At 35.4% G+C, this 23936-nt stretch overlaps 1 protein-coding gene across 1 annotated transcript in view; it reads right to left on the bottom strand.

Moving 5' to 3' along the window:
- Positions 1–1275: 1275 nt before the first annotated feature.
- LOC117317414 (presequence protease, mitochondrial-like) overlaps positions 1276–23936 on the bottom strand; it is a 39932-nt gene continuing 17271 nt past the window's right edge. Inside the window, exons 15-30 of the mRNA XM_033872225.1 lie at positions 23037–23153; positions 22422–22551; positions 20951–21071; positions 20337–20413; positions 18167–18332; positions 16134–16240; positions 15610–15675; positions 12122–12287; positions 10505–10611; positions 9673–9781; positions 7959–8071; positions 6090–6143; positions 5445–5513; positions 3958–4072; positions 2886–3019; positions 1276–2359 (exon numbers count right to left, since the gene is read on the bottom strand). Of these exons, the coding sequence (XP_033728116.1) occupies positions 2260–2359; positions 2886–3019; positions 3958–4072; positions 5445–5513; positions 6090–6143; positions 7959–8071; positions 9673–9781; positions 10505–10611; positions 12122–12287; positions 15610–15675; positions 16134–16240; positions 18167–18332; positions 20337–20413; positions 20951–21071; positions 22422–22551; positions 23037–23153 (1751 nt within the window). The 3' untranslated portion in view covers positions 1276–2259. The remainder of the gene's footprint in view (positions 2360–2885; positions 3020–3957; positions 4073–5444; positions 5514–6089; positions 6144–7958; positions 8072–9672; positions 9782–10504; positions 10612–12121; positions 12288–15609; positions 15676–16133; positions 16241–18166; positions 18333–20336; positions 20414–20950; positions 21072–22421; positions 22552–23036; positions 23154–23936) is intronic.

Genomic DNA, 23936 nt, shown 5'->3' on the forward strand with positions numbered 1-23936 from the left:
GACATATTGCAAGTTTTACAGAGATGATATGTACAACAAGGGCAAAACTCTTGGATTTTGAATTTGTGGACATATAGAATCCTACATTGTTGACGTTATCAATTTACGACATGGTTACGTTACATAAAATGTTACGCTATTGGGATTAATGTAAGTTGTCTTTCCCTACCCCGTGTGAGATGTATCTGAACTATATTTTGTATGAAATCAACATCGTAAGGTGTAAAGCGTCTGCTGCAGCCTTATCACAACAGTTATCCGCCGTCCACGTGTTGTTGTTTACATACGTTTGGATTTAGTTCACACTATGATTGGAAAACAGGGTAAGAGAAAAATAATCAGTCACCCCTTTTTGGGATGAGATAGGGGGATCTCAACCCTCGGAGGGAGATTGTTAAGTTCCCAAACACTTGACAAGCCTCGTGTTTGGGAATTTAACAATCCCCACCCTCGGGTTGAGATCCCCCTATCTCACCCCAAAAGGGGTGAAAGATTCTATTAATCCCATCCCAAGCAACCATAGGATGATGATAATCCTGTGAAGTATGTGAGAATAATAGAATCTAACATGGGTCTGTTCCGTGGACATGGATATCTCAACCCGAGTATAAGAGTTTGGCCAGTCAGCACGAGTCTTGACATTTATTCGAGGGTTGAGATATCCTCGTTCGCGGAACAGACCTATGTTTGATTATTTTTCTCAAATATTTGCAAGCAAATGTAAGTTTTTATGAAAGTTTTTCATCGTGCCATCTACAATGCTCCTTGAAATGTGCGTCAAAATTGATAATGTCATCATTTACAACCTGGCTACTCCATGTAAAATGATGTTACGTTTTTGGTAGCAGCATCATATAGCGCATGCCAGCTGTCTTTACCCCTGTGTGAGATGGATTTATCTTTTCTCTGCATAACTGCATAACCCTGTGAAGAATGTGAGAATAACTGCTCATGAATGACTGACAGAACGACAGAATGAAAACCTCAGTTACCAGTGGGAATAATTAAGATGAGGAAGAGGGCTAGTAATGATTCCCATCACCGTTATCTTCATACATCTTCAGGTGATGATAGTAATACAGAGTCCTACCTGTCTATATAGGCCACTCATGGCAGAGAATACTGGCCTTCATAGACAGGTGTGTTTTTTTAGGTTTCATACAAATGTATAAATGGCCTTTATATTCTAATATATAGAATACGTAAATGCAAGACGGTAAGAATTTTGTTCATTTCGCCAATATCATGCACAAAAACACATTTCTTAAATTTTATATGTTTTATTAAAACAATACCCTACATTCACACACAATTTCTACTAAACATATCACCATAATATAAACAAACACTCGCGAACTCACAAATATATATATATATATATATATAGCTTTCATATTCTATTTAAAGGTTATAATGAATTCCGATGCTCCCTACCCAATGGGTTGTGTTTCTCGTGGAAACTGTTTAGTGAGGTAACCACTAGCTACTACAGGGAGCCATCAGCTACTACAAGTAGATATTTGCCTAAAAATTACCCTTGTTGTTCACAGGGCGATAAACCTAACAACCAATCATACCAATTCCCTCCTCATTGGTGTTTAATCGGAAACAGGACATTCCTCTTCTGAGCGAGCATAACTTTTTATTCTACTTATAAATCTGTTTACCTAGTATAAGTTATTACATGCTTGTCGTTTATAGGAGTAATAAATATCAGACTGTAGGCTTAAAGCATAACAGTTACACAAACACACCATATTTATTCAACAATCAGCCAATGCCTGATAATAAACCCTTCCCATATGTCTATTGTAATTCAGCAAAAATGTAAACAATTTTTTTAAATTGTCCTGCAATAACTCATCTTTCTTTCGGCTACAGTTTATCCCTATATTAGAAAACTGATTACTTCATGGATATTTGGATATCTAATAACCATACTGTTCTATCTAATAACCATATTGTTCAAGTTTGTCATTACAAATTTGACAGCATTTGTCAATGTTTTTTTTAAACTTGCTTTAACTTTTGTGTAAAATTTTGAATGCTTTTAATTCCAATAATTATCTCAATTGCACAAAAAAACCCACAACATTTTGATTTGATCATTAAAACAAACTATATACCACACACTCACTGTCAATGAATTTGATCATTAATGTCATTAAGATGCATACATTCATATACTCTGACTCATATGATTTTTAAGTGTTATTTAATCGTCCAATCAAAAATGGTGTAAGTGAATCTTGGTCTTCATCAGCTCTTGATGACCTTCCATCTCTGATCCTCTTGTACTGTTTGATTGGCTGGACCCAGGAATGATACTGCATTTGACCTCTGACCTTTCTTTAAATATCTGCAATTATATTTAGATAAAGCTGTTAAACAACGTAAAAGATCAATTATTGAGTTATTTCAAGTGACTAAAAACTATTGTGCTGGTTTAAAATTTGAAATATGATCCAATCAAAGAGATATTTCAAAAGCAAAATAGATTTGAGTTTTAATATCAACAGAGATCTATTTAATCTCTGATATCAATTAATCTTGGTAAGACACATATAACCTCTGACACACTGGGGCTGTTTGAGAACATGACATTTGTGTACTGTCCACATTTAACTCCCTTAATAACGAACTCACACAAAGGGAAGTAACTCTGTATATAGTCAAGCAAAACTAAACCAAATTTCAGCACAAAACACTCTACATTATCACTACTATTACTCACAATCAATTGTAAAATACATACAGTACAGTAACAACACACGGTAGGTCATGGAATTGATGATTGTGAATGAAGGGCAATAACCCTATATATACAGTGGTATCAGGCCTGAGAGATAAGGATACCTTCTGTTTATGGATAATCATTTACGTACCTGAGAGCAACATCAGTAACATCCTTTTTAGACACCTGGAATAGCTGGTCACGCATGGTTTGTTTCATCTCATCTGTGACTCCATTAGTAAATTGTGTCATCCCTGTGCTACCTGGAGTCACTGGCTTGTCTGTCTGTAAAAAAAAACAATATGGGAAAACCGATATATACCAAAACTGTCTCACTCAAAATCTATATATACAAGCATGCTGGGTATTCCTTAAGCAATACAGGTCCCCAACCAGCCCCCGCTTAAATAGTAACAGTGACCTTGACCCAAAAATCCTGAAACTTTTGAACTTGATCTGTAGCTACTCATACTGAAGTTACAAACCAACATTTACCAATATACCTTGAAGCATGGCCGATTCACAAGTGCGGAAAATGAGTACAGACTGACAGATGAACAGATAGATGGATACTCAAGGGGTTATGTTCACTTTCCCTGTCTGTACCCCTGAAATATGTCATGGAGTAATCTAAATCTAAGTCACCACCATCTTGTGGATAAATTAAACAAAAAGACTAATTTGATCATGTGATGTGCATCCAACAAATCTTGTGTTTACCATACAGTTAAATTGTATGGATTTGAACTTGATTGTTGCTTCTCTGTAATCGTCAAAAGAAATACATCAACATAGGGATTGGTCAGGTATTTGTCCCTGACACCAATCAAATAGCTAGTGGTGTGCCTTTGATTTTTGGTTTTGCCATCACATATTCCCTGGGTACAGAGAGGAAAGTTGAACGTTACCCCTGAAGTATCAAAGATGGACATATTCCAGGGGTACAGAGAGGGAAAGTGATTGTATCCCCTGGAGTATCGAGGATGGACATATTCCAGGGGTACAGAGAGGGATGAACATAACCCCTGGAGTATCAAGGACAGACATATTCCAGGGGTACAGAGAGCAAAATTGAATGTAAATTCTGGAGTATTGAGGATGACAAATAATATGAACCTATTAACAAGTATCTCAAATTTCAAAAAATTGAATTTATGAATTAATGACATTTTCAAATATGTAATGATAAAGTGATTGTTGTTATATATAAAACAATAAGCTACCTCTTGAAAAACTGATAATTTCGCTTCATCCACATCACTATGCGTGTAATCTCCTCTGCCTAGCCACTTCACTGCTTCGTCAAACACTTCAAGGGTCTTCAAAGAATTAGGGTCCCTGAAACACAAATATGTAATTCTTCACTACTGAAAAATATGAAAATACTTAGTCTTTGTAAAATCTAAATTAAAAAATTCTTGATTCAAATTATTTATAATTTTTTGTAAACTGTCTGATTAAATCTTGATACAAAACAAATGAGAAACATGACGTAATGTAAGACAATATTTTAATAATTTATAGTGTTGATCCAGATGTAATCCTTTATGAAATACTAGAATATAACTTCAACAATTGAATATGTTAAACTCTGATTCCCATATCTAACCCCAGAGTCTGACCCCCATATCTAACCCCTGGGTCCAACCCCCTAATCTGACCCTCATATCTAACCCCAGGGTCCGATTCCCATATCTAACCCCAGGGTCCGACCCCTAATATCTAACCCCAGTGTCCGACCCCTAATATTTAACCCCAGTGTCCGACCCCTAATATCTAACCCCAGGGTCCGACCCCTAATATCTAACCCCAGGATCCGACCCCTAATATCTAACCCCAGGGTCCGACCCCTAATATCTAACCCCAGGGTCCACCCCTAATATTTAACCCCAGGGTCCGACCCCTAATATCTAATCCCAGGGTCCGACCCCTTATATCTAACCCCAGGGTCCGACCCCTAATATCTAACCCCAGGGTCTGACCCCTAATATCTAACCCCACGGTCCGACCCCTAATATCTAACCCCAGCGTCCGACCCTCATATCTAACCCCAGCGTCCGATCCCTAATATCTAACCCCAGGGTCCGACCCCTAATATTTAACCCCAGGGTCCGACCCCTAATATCTAACCCCAGAGTCCGACCCTCATATCTAACCCCAGCGTCCGACCCCTAATATCTAATCCCAGGGTCCGACCCCTAATATCTAACCCCAGGGTCCGACCCCTCATATTTAACCTCAAAGTCCAACCCCAATCGTTAACCCCAGGGTCTGACTCCCAGATCACTAATAATGGTCAATCATAAGTGATCTAATCGTCAGAACATCAGTCATAGAATTGTATCAAACCCCTGTGAATCTAACATAGAACACAGCCTTACATAAATTTTTGAAAATGATTTTCTAATTTAAAACATGTTTTATGTACAATTTTACTGGTTTTAAATGGGATTCTTTTTCTCAAATCAATACGCAACGTCAATTGTCGTATTGTGACGTCACGTTTTTCGCGCCATTCTCGGAATTTCTTTCATAGAAGAATGAAAAGAATTTTTCGAACAATCATATTTGAGTATTTACCCTGAAAACAAAGAAAAATTAATTATAATGTTATATCTTTGATAATTGTCTGGTCAACACAAGTTCCCAGACAGCAAATCAAGTAAACATTCCTGATTGCATGTCAAACTAGGTCAGATCTAACACTTACCGGTAAGAGAACAGTGAGAAGACACCATCCGAACAGACTGCTCCACTTCCGTAAGCTCCGCCTTTCTCCCTGATGATTCACAGACAACAGAACTGTTAGCAATGATTTACAACATATCAAATACACTTCCACTCTTTCACTCTATCACCATATTTACATATATCCTCAAATAAACCCCCTATTGTAAAAGTTTAGTACCATATATATATCCTTAAATAAGCCCGCTCCTCTGGTGAAAGTTAGTACTGTATTCATTCTCAAATAAACCCCCTCCCCTGGTAAAATTACTTACTGTATTTATCCTCAAATAAGCCCCCTCCCCTAGTGTAAATGTTTAGTACCATATTTATCCTCAAATAGCCCCTCCCCTATAAATGTAAAAGTTTACTATATTTGTGTATTGAAGTTTTAGGTAAAGCTTATTCATGAACCACTTTTGGCTTACTATTATAAAATTTATGATTCTGCAAAAATGAAGAATTGTGCTTATTTGTTGGCGGGGGCTTGGTTGTAGATGAAAGTGGTATTATCATATCCTTTCACCTGTGCTTTGATATTCTCTGTTGAATGATAAGTCAGCCATACTGCAGTATTCTAATGATCCCTCTGGTCCTGATATATTTTCTCCTTCATTTTTTATCTTACCTTATTTCTCTATGTAAAAACTTGGCCCACATCAGTTTGGCAAGAACTCGTAATCTAAAATTAGATAATTTTAATAAATAAATTGACATCGTTAAATACAATGACAACCAATCAGAAATGAAAGTCTGAGAATGCTTTCCACTACATTGTATTCAGATGAGGAAAGTGTATCAACAACACATTAATTAAACACTAAAGTAAAGAAACATCAGTTCAAGGTAAGTTCGTCGGTAAGTGGGGTGCTGAGTGCGGATAATAAAAGGTATGCAGGGTGATGAAATGAATAGTAATATGATTAGGAGAGGTTTTCAATCACAACACATATCAAGCGTCAACAGTAAGTGGGCTGGTGACACTTGAGATGTGTTGGGATTGAAAACATCTCCGAATTATAACAACACAATAAAATGTATAGCTAACCACTACCTTACATAATGTACAGTGGAACTTCGTTAACTCGAACTCGGATAACTCGAATACCCCGCTTAACTCGAAGTACCTCGCCGGTCCCGGCCGAATTCTCTCTTTATCTTAGTAAAAAAAACTCGGATAATTCGAATTCGGATAACTCGAAAAACTCGGATAATACGAAGTAAAAATTTGGTCCCAACAATAAAAATCCTACTTGAAATGTTCGAATAACTCGAAGTATAATTTTCGTCGATCGGTGGCAAACACCGACATTTTTTAAGAGCTAAATTCCGTTTGTAATACTGAACATATCGGCACTACTAACCTACATGCTATTATAAGTGTTTCATAAATTCATAAAAGAAATTGTCGGTTGAATCTTATAACAACAAGTCTTGGTGATAAAAAGTACTGCTTTACTTACATCAGGTAATTTCCCAAGGCGGTCGCCGATATCAGTACACACGATAGTCAACAACTCATCTACCCGTTCGCTCAAGCGGAACTTATCTCTGACACACCTGTAGATCTACCCTGCTGATGTTTTTACAGGTGTAGAAATGACACAGTCACCGGCGCCTATTAAATCTTTAAACTGCTGAAACAATAGCGTAATTACTGCCGAGGTGTTCAGAGTACAACTGTAACGGTCAGTGCTGTCTATTAAATCGGATAAAACGCCAACTCAGTTACAGTAACATTTTATACGCACATGCGCAGCCCAACTTCCGGTGCTAATACACATGGAAATGGCGTGGTTATCAATAAAAAGTAAGTAGGCCGATCAAACAGTATTTTATATATGTCCAATAAAAGGTAATGGTTCTGTTACGTTTTGTATGCAATCTGTGTTAAACTTAAACGGTTATTTGTTTTGACATTAATAACTTGTTATTTTGTCGAATTTCGTTTTATCGTTTACCTTTTGCAAACATGACTTGCACATCAGATCGTTATTGAAGTGACTAAGTGAAAGAAACTTTATCGTGACTGAATATCGGCAAAACTACACCAAATTACAAGTGACATAACGAAACATTACATATATATTTACATGTATTGACCAGTCTTCACACTAAACTGATGAGCGACAGAGCGAAGTTATAATGATTATATAATGTTGACAAATATTGACCAAACTTTTCACCAAAAATGAGAACTCGCTTAATTCGAACACTCGGATAACTCGAAGTTTTTTCGTGGTCCCGTCGACTTCGAGTTAACGAAGTTCCACTGTATTTGGACTGTCAAAGGTCGCTGGCAAATCTAAGTAAATCCATTTTTCTGTTTGTTATATACAGGTGGCCTTATAGACATATTTTCCCCCTATATGCCGGTGGTCTTTATTCAGGTTTTTGTTATATACAGATGGAAGTTAAGTTATGTTTGACTGTATAGACAAAGGTCCCTGTGATTTCAAACCCGGTTCAAATTTATATTTTATAACTATAAACCTACCTTGGAAAATCTTCATGAGTATAAGGCACTGTTAGGAAGGATTTCCCCATGTAATTGACCGAGAAGGGGCGTTCAAACTGTGTCAGCGACTCTGTCACCTTATAATCTATGTCCTGTTTAATACAAATCAGTTAAACAGTAAATGTTTCAAACCTACCAGGTATATGCTAAATACACATTCAATTTTACTGTGACATCACAATGGAACAGCAGTGACATAATGCTACAACATCCACAATACGATTACTTTACAATGATAGATAAATGTATTGTGAGAGTAAAAGATTTATGAACTGTGAGAATGGTAGATAAATGTACTGTGAGAATAATAGATTTATGTACTGTAAGAATAATAAATAGACAAATGTGATGTGAGAGTAATAGATTTATGTACTGTGAGAATGGTAGATAAATGTATTGTGAGAGTAATAGATTTATGTACTGTGAGAATAATAGATAAATGTACTGTGAGAGTAATAGATATATGTACTGAGAATGGTAGATAAATGTATTGTGAGAGAAATATATTTATGTAATGTGAGAATAATAGATAAATGTACTGTGAGAGTAATAAATAGTTAAATGTGATGTGTCAGAGAGTAAAAGATTTATATAATGTGAGAATGGTAGACAAATGTGATGTGAGAGTATTAGATTTATGTACTGTGAGAATGGTAGATAAATGTATTGTGAGAGTAATAGATTTATGTAATGTGGGAATAATAGATAAATGTACTGTGAGAGTAATAGATTTATGTACTGTGAGAATGGTAGATAAATGTACTGTGAGAGAAATAGATTTATGTACTGTGAGAATGGTAGATAAATGTGATGTGAGAGTAATAGATTTATGTACTGTGAGAATGGTAGATAAATGTATTGTGAGAGTAATAGATTTATGTACTGTGAGAATGGTAGATAAATGTATTGTGAGAGTAATAGATTTATGTACTGTGAGAATGGTAGATAAATGTGATGTGAGAGTAATAGATAGATGTACTGTGAGAATAGTAGATAAATGTATTGTGAGAGTAATAGATTTATGTACTGTGAGAATGGTAGATAAATGTATTGTGAGAGTAATAGATTTATGTACTGTGAGAATGGTAGATAAATGTATTGTGAGAGTAATAGATTTATGTAATGTGAGAATGATAGATAAATGTGATGTGAGAGTAATAGATAAATGTACTGTGAGAATAATAGATTTATGTAATGTGAGAATGGTAGATAAATGTATTGTGTAGAGTAAAAGATTTATGTACTGTGAGAATAGTAGATAAATGAATTCCGAGAGTAATATATGACTGTAATGCGAGAATAATCAATAAATGTACTGTGATAATGTTATTGTAGGTACATGATAATTGTAATGTGAGATGTCTCTCTACACTACATATGCTATGAGTATCGTGTCTGTATACAATTTGTGTTGTTTTGTTTGTTTGCACTGTATATATATGCACTGTACTGATAAACTAAATGGTTTAAAGTAATAAAGAACAGAACTGTACAGCAGTGAGATGAAAATGACTGACTATCTGATGATACTCTCAAATTATGTAGTCAGACATGAGAGAGAAGTACTCCAAGACTTTGATTTCCATGACATTTGTATTAAGGAGCGGAATATTCTATTCTTAGGTCACAAAAATGAGGTAAAATGTAAATTTTACAAATTACTGAACAAGAGAATTCATTCAACATTACTTACTTTTGTGAGGAAGTTGGAGGTTAAGGCCTCCCCAGGTAACGAAGACAAAAATCCTTCTACAGACTTCAAGGTCATATCCATGGATTCAGGGGTCGTATTCAATGCAACCCTGAGAGTAGTTCATAAAGGAAAATTGAAATAGATTTCTTGGAAAGTTTTATTAAGGCTTAGAGAAACAGATGAATTCATTTCAGACATCAAACAAGATATTTCAAATTAAGGAATGTGTTTTCACCAGGATAATATGTTATTTAGGATTAAAGGCTGAATGCGGACAAGATATTTTAGAGAAAAAGGAAATTACAAAGATACCAACACATATCAAATAGATGTGTGCAAATTGTGTATTGCTACATAAAGCTTTAAATTTTGCATTTTTTTTTTTTAATTTTATAAAGAAAATAACATAAGTTTGCATAGTGTAGAACAAACAATTAAAATGTCATGAATTGTCAAAACCTGTCAAAATGAAGTTTTCTGAAATTTGTGGTAAAAAGGATCTTAAATGTGTTTTCGATTAAAAGTATCTTAATATTTTTGTTTTTAATTCAAATGAGATTTTGTGTAATTTGTCTCTAAGTTTCAATTTTTGCTTGCCAAGGCTTTCAAAAAGACTTTTTTCATAAAATCTCATTCAAGATCCTATAATAATGATATAGAAAGCAATGTTAAATAGACTCAATAAAAAAAACATATCAAAAATATTTGATTAAGCACAAAACCTGCCTGTCTTATTCTAAAATTCTGGAATACACAACATTTCTTCATTTGGCCTAATAAGAAAGCTACTCATGGATCTGTAGATGTATTCAGTGCTTGCAGAGTTACTAACCTTAAGTTGGACTTATTCAATAAACATTTGCCGATCTCTTCCATTTTATCTATGACCTTGAAGACTGACTCTTGGTCCCCTCCAACAATAGAATTCAAAAGCTCTAGCTGTGAGAGAAACAAAAGTACAAACTGTAATCCTGCCATCAAAATAAATCTTAACGACATGAGAATGTTTGGCTCGACACGTAGAGAATTTAATAATAATAATAAGTTTTTATATACTGCTATATCACAGGAACATAGATGTCTCAAAGCGATTCACTAATTATCATCCGTGATTATTGGGCCTTTAGCAACCAGCCAATGTCTTTCTCAACTCCTTCGGGAGCAAACAGCTGGATCTGTCATTTCAGCGTCTAACTGCTTACACAGGACATTTCTTGTACTGCCCTACCTGTACCACATACTCATTTACAGCTGAGTCAACTGGAACACAATAGAGTAAAGTATCTTGTTCAAGGACACAACACAGCATCTGCATGTGTTGGGACTCAAACCAGTGACCCTACAGTCAAGTAGCCCTGCATCCTACCAATACCACTCCTATCAAAGATTTTGTTAAAATGTTCACTATATTAATGAATAACATATGTCATTATTAGTTGTATTTATATTTCCATGCCTAAAAATTGAGTCTGGACCTTTGGTTTACTAGTAATCTAATTTTCTACCATGGCTTAAGAGAGTTCTCCCTAGTCGAGCCAGTAGGAAGCATCTAGTATCTTACTGGGGCGACAACTTGTACAAACTGTAAAACTTGATAAGACTTGATACAAACTGCTATTACCAAGTAAATAAAAATCCCTTTTAACTCAAATTATTATCTATCCTATAATGAATTTCTGATATAAGAAACTATTTCTAAGTGATGGGAATTGTTTTTTTTTTTAATTGATAATTGGAAACCTGAATTCGATCGATTATTGATTATAATTGGTTTTCTAAATTTAAAGATTAATTAAAAGAGTTGCCATTTTGTAGAAAATTTATGTACATCTCAAGTACATTTATTACACATCTTAGCCTTAATCAATAGTTTTAATACTGAACACAAACAAAGCATTTAATGGTTGTTAATGTTTTTAAATCTCCTTAATCACTTGTAATTGACCAACGAATATAATTATCACTAAAATACAAGATCAACTACTTCTTGGTTCTGTAACATTACAAAATTTCATGAAGCTGAATATTTACAAACACTTTCGGGAATTTCCAATTAATTGCCTTTTGAAATTGTCATTGATGATCAACTTTATTTTCTATTCCAACTAATTTTTAATTATTTTCAATCATCGGCCCACCATTACTATTAAATTTATCATAGCCAAGTTTTGCTGTATATGTGAGGAATTATAATTATCAATATTATATAGTACATAAACAGTGAGACAGTATAGCAATCCCATGTAAGCAAAATAACAGAAGCTAAAACTCTAGGCAAAATAATTATCTGAATATAAATCCGAATCTTTTTAAGATCAAAATTTGGGAAAAAAAATTGGGACAAGAAAAAAATTGGTTACTACTAGGTACCAAAAATAAGTCTTTGGGTCTGGATTCGAAGCTACTTCTACAACAGTCAGGATTGAACATTGTCAGACAATTGATTCACCTGTGTCATGCCTCCGAACTGTTCCTGTAGAAATCCCGCGGGGGTCAGTCCTGCCCTGGAATGACTTATAGCAAAGGAGTGACCCATGCTGACGACTGACGAGGACATCTCAGCAGCTGTCATATTGACTAAGGTCAAGAATCGGTCATTGTCCTTTAGGTCAGGTCTGTAAAGGAAGTAAAGAAATATGATATGCATGGTTAAAAACACTCGGCCGTATTCTCAATTCTTCTTACCAACTAGTAAAAAAAAGGAAACTTTCCTAATCATTACCATGCTGTTAAATACTGTACACCAACTGATCTCCAAAATCATATTACGGTAAACCTCCGGTTAGTTCGAACAAAATTAAATAAATATTGACGAACCTGTTCGAATTATTCGAAATTATGCTTCAGAAAATAAGCGTGAGTTCGAACTATTCGAGTCAATATCGGCGAAAATCTCGGCAGAGTAAAATCATTAGACACAAACACATCCATCGTAAATCTGATACGTAATAATGGCGGCCTGAACAATGGCACATTTACAAGTAAGTAAAATGATAGTATTTCATTTAATTCAATATTAATTGATCGTTAACGTTCTTCGTTTCGCGATAACTGTTGATGGTTATTGCGCGAAGCCGCTCGGGCAATGCGTAGCTACAGTACTGTCAGTAGGCCCCAAAACATTAAAGTACACGTTTCATTTGTGACACAAAAGTTAAACATTTGTACAGTATAATCTTTGCATGGTTATATTTTTTTATCTGAATGAGAAACTATCGCTATATTATTGTGATAAATGGTCTCTTTAATACATCTAAAGCAGTCTACATAACCTGTTGCGTTTATGAAAGCACTACTGTAAAAATAGGCGTTACATGATGGTAAAATTAGGTCAGAACATCAACATGTCTGCTTTTAAATATGCCCAGTCGTATTATCTACCAAACGTAGTTGATACCTGCATAATTATCCATCACTAATTGGGACACCTGTGGATTGTTTTGACTAAATATGAATGCTTTTCACGTCACTCAGCAGGATCGGGCAGCCGATCCTTTCAACTTTACCGCAAGCGACACCTCGCGTGGTCTGCTTACCTAGCGTGAGGTCCCAGGTTTTCATGTAATACCTTGATTGGCAATACTTAAGAGATGTCCAGTCACAATTAAATAATCATAATGCTAAGTTAACACTAGTTATATGTGAAAATACACGGACGATTTCTTAGTTTGCCATACACAGCGCGAATACAAATATCGCATGTTACTTATACATTGTCGGGGCCTAAATTTGCAATCAGCTGTCTCGTGCGTGGTGTGTTTTGCAATGTAACAAAAACTGAATTAACGCTAAAATATGTGGCATATATTAAATCACAGACGCATTCTAATGATCACGCATACAATCTAATAAACTAAATGTGCCTGTTGATCAAATTTAAATCTTGGCAATTTTTTTCGCCCGGTCATCGGGGCCGGGTCGTCGCGAGCTTCTTACTTTACGTTCTTCATTTGACAAGTTCAAACTATCCGAAATGGTATCTGATATAAACAGCCAGAGTTCGAACTATTACTAGCTAAAAAATTACCGTTTTTCTAGAAAAAAATGTGTGTTCGAACTATCCGTGTGTTCGAATTAATCGGAGGTTTACCGTACTTCAGGAGAAAAATTACAAGCATGATACTGTTCTTTGATGAATAATTTGGTTATTATGAAATCATATTTTCACATTTTCTGATTGGCTTCATCCTTGGTCAATATTTTTTTTCAGGTTAACTTTCACCCCTTCTGACCATATTGGACTTCATATGATGAATGAATGGCAGAGTCCACTAATGTTTCTTAGGGTTGAAAGGGTTAATAAAACTATGTATTGACCTTATGAAAAGGCTATAATTGTATAACGTTTTTTAAAATAAAATCCTTAAAAGAGTGCTATGAGAATAGAAGACCCGGGGCCAGTTTCATCATGAGCGTTCCTTAACTTAGTCTTAAGGAAATTCCTAAACTTAAAATTTTCCATAGGAAAGCATTACAGAATTTCAGAAAGGTTCCTAGGATGTTTTCCTGATTCTAGGATGCCTTCGTATGGTAAAATTTAAGTGATTTCCTTAAGACTTAGTTAAGGACCATTGAGGAGACCAGGTGTTCCAGTAGGGAAGGCGTCTTCTGCTTTACATATGACATTCTCCATGTAAATATAGGTAAAATCCATGTAATGCCATGTTCTCAAAAGGAGAACAGTGGTATTGAAAACAAAACCAATAATTATACAGAGGAGCCCACTTATTTGCATATCGGTTATTTGAATAACCTGCTTATTTGCATAAAATTCTCAGGTCCCGATTTTCTTCTTCTTTATCTTTGTATTTTAATCCCGTGTATTTGCATCGACTAAAACACCGACTCCCGCTTATATGCATATAAAAATTCCAAAAAAATCGAAAAATTTTAATTTATTTTAGGGTATTTTTGTGATTTTCCCGTAATAAAAGTTTTATGAAATGTGTTTTAAACTTACATATTGATTTGACACGATGTACAACGTTATCTAATCATTGGTTCACACTCCGTCATTACAGGTTACGTTCGATGCATCGATATCAACATTTAGTTATTATCCATACCATATCAGTAGCATTGTGCAGAAGAATTACTGAATAAAATATTTTTATGTCTCATCTTTTGATGAGATTTGTTTATTTATTATAGCATCGATCTAAACCTGTGTTCTGTGCACTTGAACACTCGCTGAGGCAGGTTGCGATCGCCATGATTGTTTACTAGGCGCGTTGCATTGTGGGGGCATATGTGTAATGAACGACAACTCTTTTTGTGTGCGCCATTTTCCAAAACAAACCCAAACAACAATACACATGTCACGGTCATTTTAGACAATCTATTGCTTCAGCAGTTCATCATCTATGATCAAACAACTAATATACTCATAGCAGGAATACAACGCATCTCGAGTCGATAATGAATGTTAATTGAAATGATGACATTGTACATTGTACTGCCAACCCACGTGTGTATGACCGATATCGGACCCAGAGTGACAAGTAGTAAACAATGAAGTGTATGCAAATATTTTTATTTGTACATTTACAAAGAATAACAACCCATGTATTTCGTATTTACTTTTATATTTTAAACAGTTTTTTTTAAAAATATATTTCTAATGCAAATAACGTAAACAATCATATAGCGCCCATTTTGAGTATCTACCTGACGATCTACATGTGTATAAGAGGGGCCAAAACCCAACTCCGCCTATACGAATACTCCGGTTATTTGCATATTTTGTCATGGAAAAAGGGCTATGCAAATAAGCGGGTTGCTCTGTACTAACAAACATAAATATGTCAAGCTTACAGAACATTTACTCTATATAATTGAGATCACAAAACATTGTCATAGTCTCCATAACCGCATCTCTCGAAAACCCTGTGTTTTAAGCTTTTGTGTGAGCAAGCAGATTTTCTCTAGCTTAATTACCTGGAAAATACATCAGTCCAGAGTCCCAACATCTTCTCCAGATTCCTTTCTAAACAGTGGGAGGTAAACATTATTTTTTTTAAATTTTATAAAGAAAATAACATAAGTTTGCATAGTGTAGAACCAACAATTAAAATGCCATGAATTGTCAAAACCTGTCAAAATGAAGTTTTCTGAAATTTGTGGTAAAAAGGATCTTAATAAATGTGTTTTTGATTAAAAGTATCTTAATATTTTTGTTTTTAATTCAAATGAGATTTTGTGTAATTTGTCTCTAAGTTTCAACTTTTGCTTGCCAAGGCTTTTAAAAAGACTTTTTTCATAAAATCTCATTCAAGATCCTATAATAACGATATAGAAAGCAATGTTAAATAGACTCAATAAAAAAAACATATCAAAAATATTTGATTAAGCACAAAACCTGCCTGTCTTATTCTAAAATTCTGGAATACACAACATTTCTTCATTTGGCCTGATAAGAAAGCTACTCTGTTGAGGTATTCAGTGCTGGCAGAGTTACTAACCTTAAGTTGGACTTATTCAATAAACATTTGCCGATCTCTTCCATTTTATCTATGACCTTGAAGACTGACTCTTGGTCCCCTCCAACAATAGAATTCAAAAGCTCTAGCTGTGAGAGAAACAAAAGTACAAACTGTAATGCTGCCATCGAAATAAATCTTAACGACATGAGAATGTTTGGCTCGACACGTAGAGAATCTAATAATAATAATGCAAAGTTTTTATATACTGCTATATCACAGGAACATAGATGTCTCAAAGCGATTCACTAATTATCATCCGTGATTATTGGGCCTTTAGCAACCAGCCAATGTCTCTCTCAACTCCCTGGGGAGCATACAGCCTGAGCTGTCATTTCAGCGCTAACTGCTTACACACAATATTTCTTGCACTGCCCTACCACACATTTCGGAGTTAAACAGCTTATACACACAACATTTCTTGCACTGCCCTACCACACATTTCGGAATTAAACAGCTTACACACAACATTTCTTGCACTGCCCTACCACACATTTGGGAGTTAAACAGCTTACACACAACATTTCTTGCACTGCCCTACCACACATTTCGGAGTTAAACAGCTTACACACAATATTTCTTGTACTGCCCTACCACACATTTCGGAGTTAAACAGCTTACACACAATATTTCTTGTACTGCCCTACCACACATTTCGGAGTTAAACAGCTTACACACAACATTTCTTGTACTGCCCTACCACACATTTCGGAGTTAAACAGCTTACACACAACATTTCTTGCACTGCCCTACCACACATTTCGGAGTTAAACAGCTTACACACAACATTTCTAGTACTGCCCTACCACATACTTATTTACAGCCGAGTTAACTGGAACACAACAGAGTAAAGTATCATGTTCAAGGACACAACACAGCATCTGCATGTGTTGGGACTCAAACCAGTGACCCTAGAGTCAAGTAGCCCTGCATCCTACCAATACCACTCCTATCAAAGATTTTGTTAAAATGTTCACTATATTAATGAATAAAATATGTCATTATTAGTTGTATTTATATTTTCATGCCTAAAAATTGAGTCTGGACCTTTGGTTTACTAGTAATCTAATTTTCTACCATGGCTTAAGAGAATTCTCCCTAGTCGAGCCAGTAGGAAGCATCTAGTATCTTACTGGGGCGACAACTGTACATACTGTAAAACTTGATAAGACTTGATACAAACTGCCATTACCAAGTAAATAAAAATCCCCTTTGACTCAAATTATTATCTTAAAATCCTATAATGAATTTCTGATATAAGAAACTATTTCTAAGTGATGGGAATTGTTTCTTTTTTTTTAATTGATAATTAGAAACTTGAAATAGATCGATTATTGATTATAATTGGTTTTCTAAATTTAGCACAGAGTTGCCCTTTTGTAGAATATTTATGTACATCTCAAGTACATTTATTACACATCTTAGCCTTAATCAATAGTTTTAATACTGAACACAAACAAAGCATTTAATGGTTGTTAATGTTTTTAAATCTCCTTAATCACTTGTAAACGACCAATGAATATAATTATCATAAAATACAAGATCAACTACTTCTTGGTTCTGTAACATTACAAAAATTCGTGAAGCTGAATATTTACAAACACTTTCGGAAATTTCCAATTAATTGCCTTTTGAAATTGTCATTGATGATCAGCTTTATTTTCTATTCCAACTAATTTTCAATTATTTTCAATCATCGGCCCACCATTACTATTAAATTTATCATAGCCAAGTTTTGCTGTATATGCGAGGAATTATAATTATCAATGTTATACAGTACATAAACAGTGAGACAGTATAGCAATCCCATGTAAGCAAATAACAGAAGCTAAAACTCTAGGCAAAATAATTATCTGAATATAAATCCGAATCTTTTTAAGATCAAAATTTGGGAAAAAAAATTGGAACAAGAAAAAAATTGGTTACTACTAGGCACCAAAAATAAGTCTTTGGATCTGGATTCGAAGATACTTCTACAACAGTCAGGATTCAACATTGTCAGACAATTGATTCACCTGTGTCATGCCTCCAAACTGTTCCTGTAGAAATCCTGCGGGGGTCAGTCCTGCCCTGGAATGACTTATAGCAAAGGAGTGACCCATGCTGACGACTGACGATGACATCTCAGCAGCTGTCATATTGACTAAGGTCAAGAATCGGTCATTGTCCTTTAGGTCGGGTCTGTAAAGGAAGTAAAGAAATATGATATGCATGGTTAAAAACACTCGGCCGTATTCTCAATTCTTCTTACCAACTAGTAAAAAAAAAGGAAACTTTCCTAATCATTACCATGCTGTTCAATATACACCAACTGATCTCCAAAATCATATTACTTCAGGATAAAAATTACAAGCATGATACTGTTCTTTGATGAATAATTTGGTTATTATGAAATCATATTTTCACATTTTCTGATTGACTTCATCCTTGGTCAATATTTTTTTTCAGGTTAACCCTTTCACCCCTACTGACCATATTGGACTTCATATGATGAATGAATGGCAGAGTCCACTAATGTTTTTTAGGGTTGAAAGGGTTAATAAAACCATGTATTGACCTTATGAAAAGGCTATAATTGTACAATGTATAACGTTTTTTAAAATAAAATCCTTAAAAGAGTACTATGAGAATATAAGACCCGGGGCCAGTTTCATCATCGTTCCTTAACTTAGTCTTAAGGAAATTCCTTAACTTAAAATTTTCCATAGGAAAGCATTACAGAATTTCAGAAAGGTTCCTAGGATGTTTTCCTGATTCTATGATGACTTCGTATGGAAAAATTTAAGTTAGTTATTTCCTTAAGACTAAGTTAAGAACTATTGATGAGACCAGGTGTTCCAGTAGGGAAGGCATCTTCTGCTTTACAGATGACATTCTCCATGTAAATATAGGTAAAATCCATGTAATGCCATGTTCTCAAAAGGAGAACAGTGGTATTGAAAACAAAACCAATAATTATACAGAGGAGCCCACTTATTTGCATATCGGTTATTTGAATAACCCGCTTATTTGCATAAAATTCTCAGGTCCCGATTTTCTTCTTCTTTATCTTTGTATTTTAATCCCGTGTATTTGCATCGACTAAAACACCGACTCCCGCTTATATGCATATAAAAATTCCAAAAAAATCGAAAAATTTTAATTTATTTTAGGGTATTTTTGTGATTTTCCCGTAATAAAAGTTTTATGAAATGTGTTTTAAACTTACATATTGATTTGACACGATGTACAACGTTATCTAATCATTGGTTCACACTTCATCATTACAGGTTACGTTCGATGCATCGATATCGACATTTAGTTATTATCCATACCATATCAGTAGCATTGTGCAGAAGAATTACTGAATAAAATATTTTTATGTCTCATCTTTTGATGAGATTTGTTTATTTATTATAGCATCGATCTAAACCTGTGTTCTGTGCACTTGAACACTCGCTGAGGCAGGTTGCGATCGCCATGATTGTTTACTAGGCGCGTTGCATTGTGGGGGCATATGTGTAATGAACGACAACTCTTTTTGTGTGCGCCATTTTCCAAAACAAACCCAAACAACAATACACATGTCACGGTCATTTTAGACAATCTATTGCTTCAGCAGTTCATCATCTATGATCAAACAACTAATATACTCATAGCAGGAATACAACGCATCTCGAGTCGATAATGAATGTTAATTGAAACGATGACATTGTACATCGTACTGCCAACCCACGTGTGTATGACCGATATCGGACCCAGAGTGACAAGTAGTAAACAATGAAGTGTATGCAAATATTTTTATTTGTACATTTACAAAGAATAACAACCCATGTATTTCGTATTTACTTTTATATTTTAAACAGTTTTTTTTAAAAATATATTTCTAATGCAAATAACGTAAACAATCATATAGCGCCCATTTTGAGTATCTACCTGACGATCTACATGTGTATAAGAGGGGCCAAAACCCAACTCCGCCTATACGAATACTCCGGTTATTTGCATATTTTGTCATGGAAAAAGGGCTATGCAAATAAGCGGGTTGCTCTGTACTAACAAACATAAATATGTCAAGCTTACAGAACATTTACTCTATATAATTGAGATCACAAAACATTGTCATAGTCTCCATAACCGCATCTCTCGAAAACCCTGTGTTTTAAGCTTTTGTGTGAGCAAGCAGATTTTCTCTAGCTTAATTACCTGGAAAATACATCAGTCCAGAGTCCCAACATCTTCTCCAGATTCCTTTCTAAACAGTGGGAGGTAAACATTACACCCTGAAATGAAATCAAAACGAGTTATGCTCATTATAATCATATAAGATTGGTTTTCACACTTTCTGAATGGCTAAGTTCCTGACATTTAATAATTCAAGGAGGTACTGATATACAAATGATGAAGAGATATTCCCTGAACAAATAGATACATTGTCAATAAAGGGCCACAACTCTGTCAGTAGTATATTATGAAACCCAATCTTAAAACTTCACTCCAAGAGGTTCAAATTAGTTGGTGAACTTTGCTGTTGATTTTGTGTTTACCTGTTCGTACATGTTGTTGTCTGTGTGATGAGAGTTGACATGAACCCCAGCAGACAGTCCCCCTGTATATAAGTCTATACCCTGTGTTTACCTGTTCATACATGTTGTCGTCTGTGTGATGAACCTTGACATGAACCCCTACAGACAGTCCCCCTGTATATAAGTCTATATCCTGTGTTTACCTGTTCATACATGTTGTCGTCTGTGTGGTGAGCCTTGACATGAACCCCAGCAGACAGTCCCCCTGTATATAAGTCTATATCCTGTGTTTACCTGTTCATACATGTTGTCGTCTGTGTGATGAGCCTTGACATGAACCCCAGCAGACAGTCCCCCTGTATATAAGTCTATATCCTGTGATAGAGACTTGTAGTCATGGTCTCCAGCTCCCATCCTGTCAACAGACAACCATAGACCATTTATTTAATCTTTAATTTATCAAAATAAAAAAAATCGAAATTTCTAATGAGAAAAGGCTTTGATTTAACAACATTACAAGGACTTTTGTTGATAAAACAAGATAAAAGGACCTTAGGACATTAGCTCAGCCTGGATAAATCAAAAAGCAGGTTGAACATGAGGAACTATTCTGTTACTTAGTGAGCTGTTGGCAACTGGAATTCCTTACCTGAGAATGTGATACTCACCAAATCGTTTGAAAACCGTTTGGATAAATTTTCGGGAAGTGATGAAAGGAGATTACTAAAAACGCTGGAGTGGGGTTACAACAAAAAAACTCTTATATTTTATTTTTAAATATACATTGTATATAGACTATGATCTAAATATAGAGACAGCTAGTGCCTGTGTTCAGAATAACAACTTTAAGCTATCAATACAGGGGGTGGAGACCCAACTTCCCAGAACGTAGAAAGTTGTAGCAATCAACACAAATCTGTCGTGGATACAAGTATGTATATACAAGTCTCACCAAAAATCCAGGTAATGAGTGCGTAAAAATGATGAGCCCAACACGGAGATTCAATCAATGGTCCGATTTATTTGCGAGCGTTGTTGACATGTTTGGGCTATAGAGTAGCTGTCATCAGAACCATTCTGATGACAGCTACCCTATAGCCCAAACATGTCAACAACGCTCGCAAATAAATCGGACCATTGAATGAATCTCTGTGTTGGGCTCACCATTTTTACACACTCATTAACTTAAGCTATGTTAATAAACCTTCTGTTGTTTCGTTTACTTTCACACATTCAGAAGACAATCTCCCTGCTACTCATGAATAGACAGATTTCAAGGATACATATATAGAGAATACGAAAATTTTGTTTTCATGTCATATTATATCACAATGACTCTTTGATATCAATTTAATTGTCTTAATTTAACATCACAATAATATATTAATAAGCAAAACATATCTGTATTAAATGTGATACTGGGACCCTAATTATGTTTTCTGAATGGACTTCTAATTTGATGGTTTATGAAACTATTAAGTTTTCATTCTTGTCAGATTTTGGTATGAAATGTATAAAAGTCATGTGATATGGAAAAATAATTCCTTATGCTTAAATTGTAAATGACTTGAAAACCATGCAATTTAAGATTATCTATAAAAATTTGAAATTCTCTTACATTATCATTGATAGTTCTTTTTATATCATTTCAAAAATATCCTGGTATTATAAGACTATTTGATTATAATGTTGCAATCCAATCACATACAAGAGATCATTCTATTTGCCATGAGATTGGTTTACTTTGTCAGAACCTGCCACTTACTTAGTTATAACATTACAGAAGAGAGGTATGTAGGGTTTGAGGTCATCCGACACGGAGGCCAGGTTTGATATCATCCTCAGGTAGGATACTCCATTGGTTGGTGCCGCACATTTCTGTACCGAAACTCCTCCTTCAACATAAATATCACATTTGAGTTAGTAGCCGCAAATCTTGTTTTCTCATCATCAAAATACTGTTACATTTGAACCAAGTCCCTGTGATCAGATATACAAAGATACAGAATTCTCCCCACCAAGTCCCTGTGGTCAGATATATAAAGACACAGAATTCTCACCACCAAGTCCCTGTGGTCAGATATACAAAACCACAGAATTCTCACCACCAAGTCCCTGTGATCAGATATACAAAGACACAGAATTCTAACCACCAAGTCCCTATGATCAGATATACAAAGATACAGAATTCTCACCACCAAGTCCCTGTGATCAGATATACAAAGATACAGAATTCTAACCACCAAGTCCCTGTGATCAGATATACAAAGACACAGAATTCTCACCACCAAGTCCCTGTGATCAGAAATACAAAGACACAGAATTCTAACCAACAAGTCCCTTTGACATAATCAGATATACAAAGACAGGGAATTCTCACCTAGTTTGATAGCTTCTACTGCTTCAGGCTTTATTTTTCTTTCAATCTCATCCAGGTGGATTGTGGGAAGGCAGTTCACATCCTCGGGAGTCATCTGATTTGTCAGAAGTTCCTTTCCTATCAAAAGAGAGAAAACATCTTTTATACAATCACATTTTTACGCATCTGTGTTATCCTCACATGTACGTGTGCTCCCCTAACATGTGTCCTCCTCACATGTGTCCCCCTCACATGTGTCCCCCTCATAACATGTGCCCCCTCATAACATGTGCCCCCTCATAACATGTGCCCCCCTCACATGTGTCCTCCTCACATGTGTGCCCCCCTCACATGTGTCCCCCTCACATGTGCCTCCTCACATGTGCCCCCTGCTAACATGTGTCACCCTCATGTGTGCCCCCTCACAAGTGCCCCCCCTAACATGTGCTTCCCCCTAATTAGTGTCACCCTCATATGTGCCCCCTCACACGTGTCACCTTAACCTGTGTTCCTGAGTTTGAACCCCACACCTATGTTCCAAGCTATCATCTCAGTCTCCCAGTTCGCCCCCTTATCTTTACCATATAATATATGGCCATCAGATACAATACCATCGTTCTACCCTTTATTCTGAAATCTAACCATAGCCGCCACATCATCAGGGCTCTTTCCATTTTGTTAAATGTTAACCAGCAGATAATTTATTCTGGCATTCATATAACAATGACCGACAGACAAATTCTCACTCTGGTGAAGAGCTGTCTTAAGATTATTTTATCTATTCCGAAATTGGTGCAGGACACATTTTTGAAAGTTTTTAATCTCTTGGATTAGAGAACAAAGTTGGTCAATTCTTTTTATTGGTTGGTATCACATCTGAACATGAATCAATAAAAAGTCCTCAATTAAGTCTCCTCAACA

This window comes from Pecten maximus, chromosome 19, assembly GCF_902652985.1.
Source record: "Pecten maximus chromosome 19, xPecMax1.1, whole genome shotgun sequence".
In the NCBI taxonomy this organism is placed as follows: domain Eukaryota; kingdom Metazoa; phylum Mollusca; class Bivalvia; order Pectinida; family Pectinidae; genus Pecten; species Pecten maximus.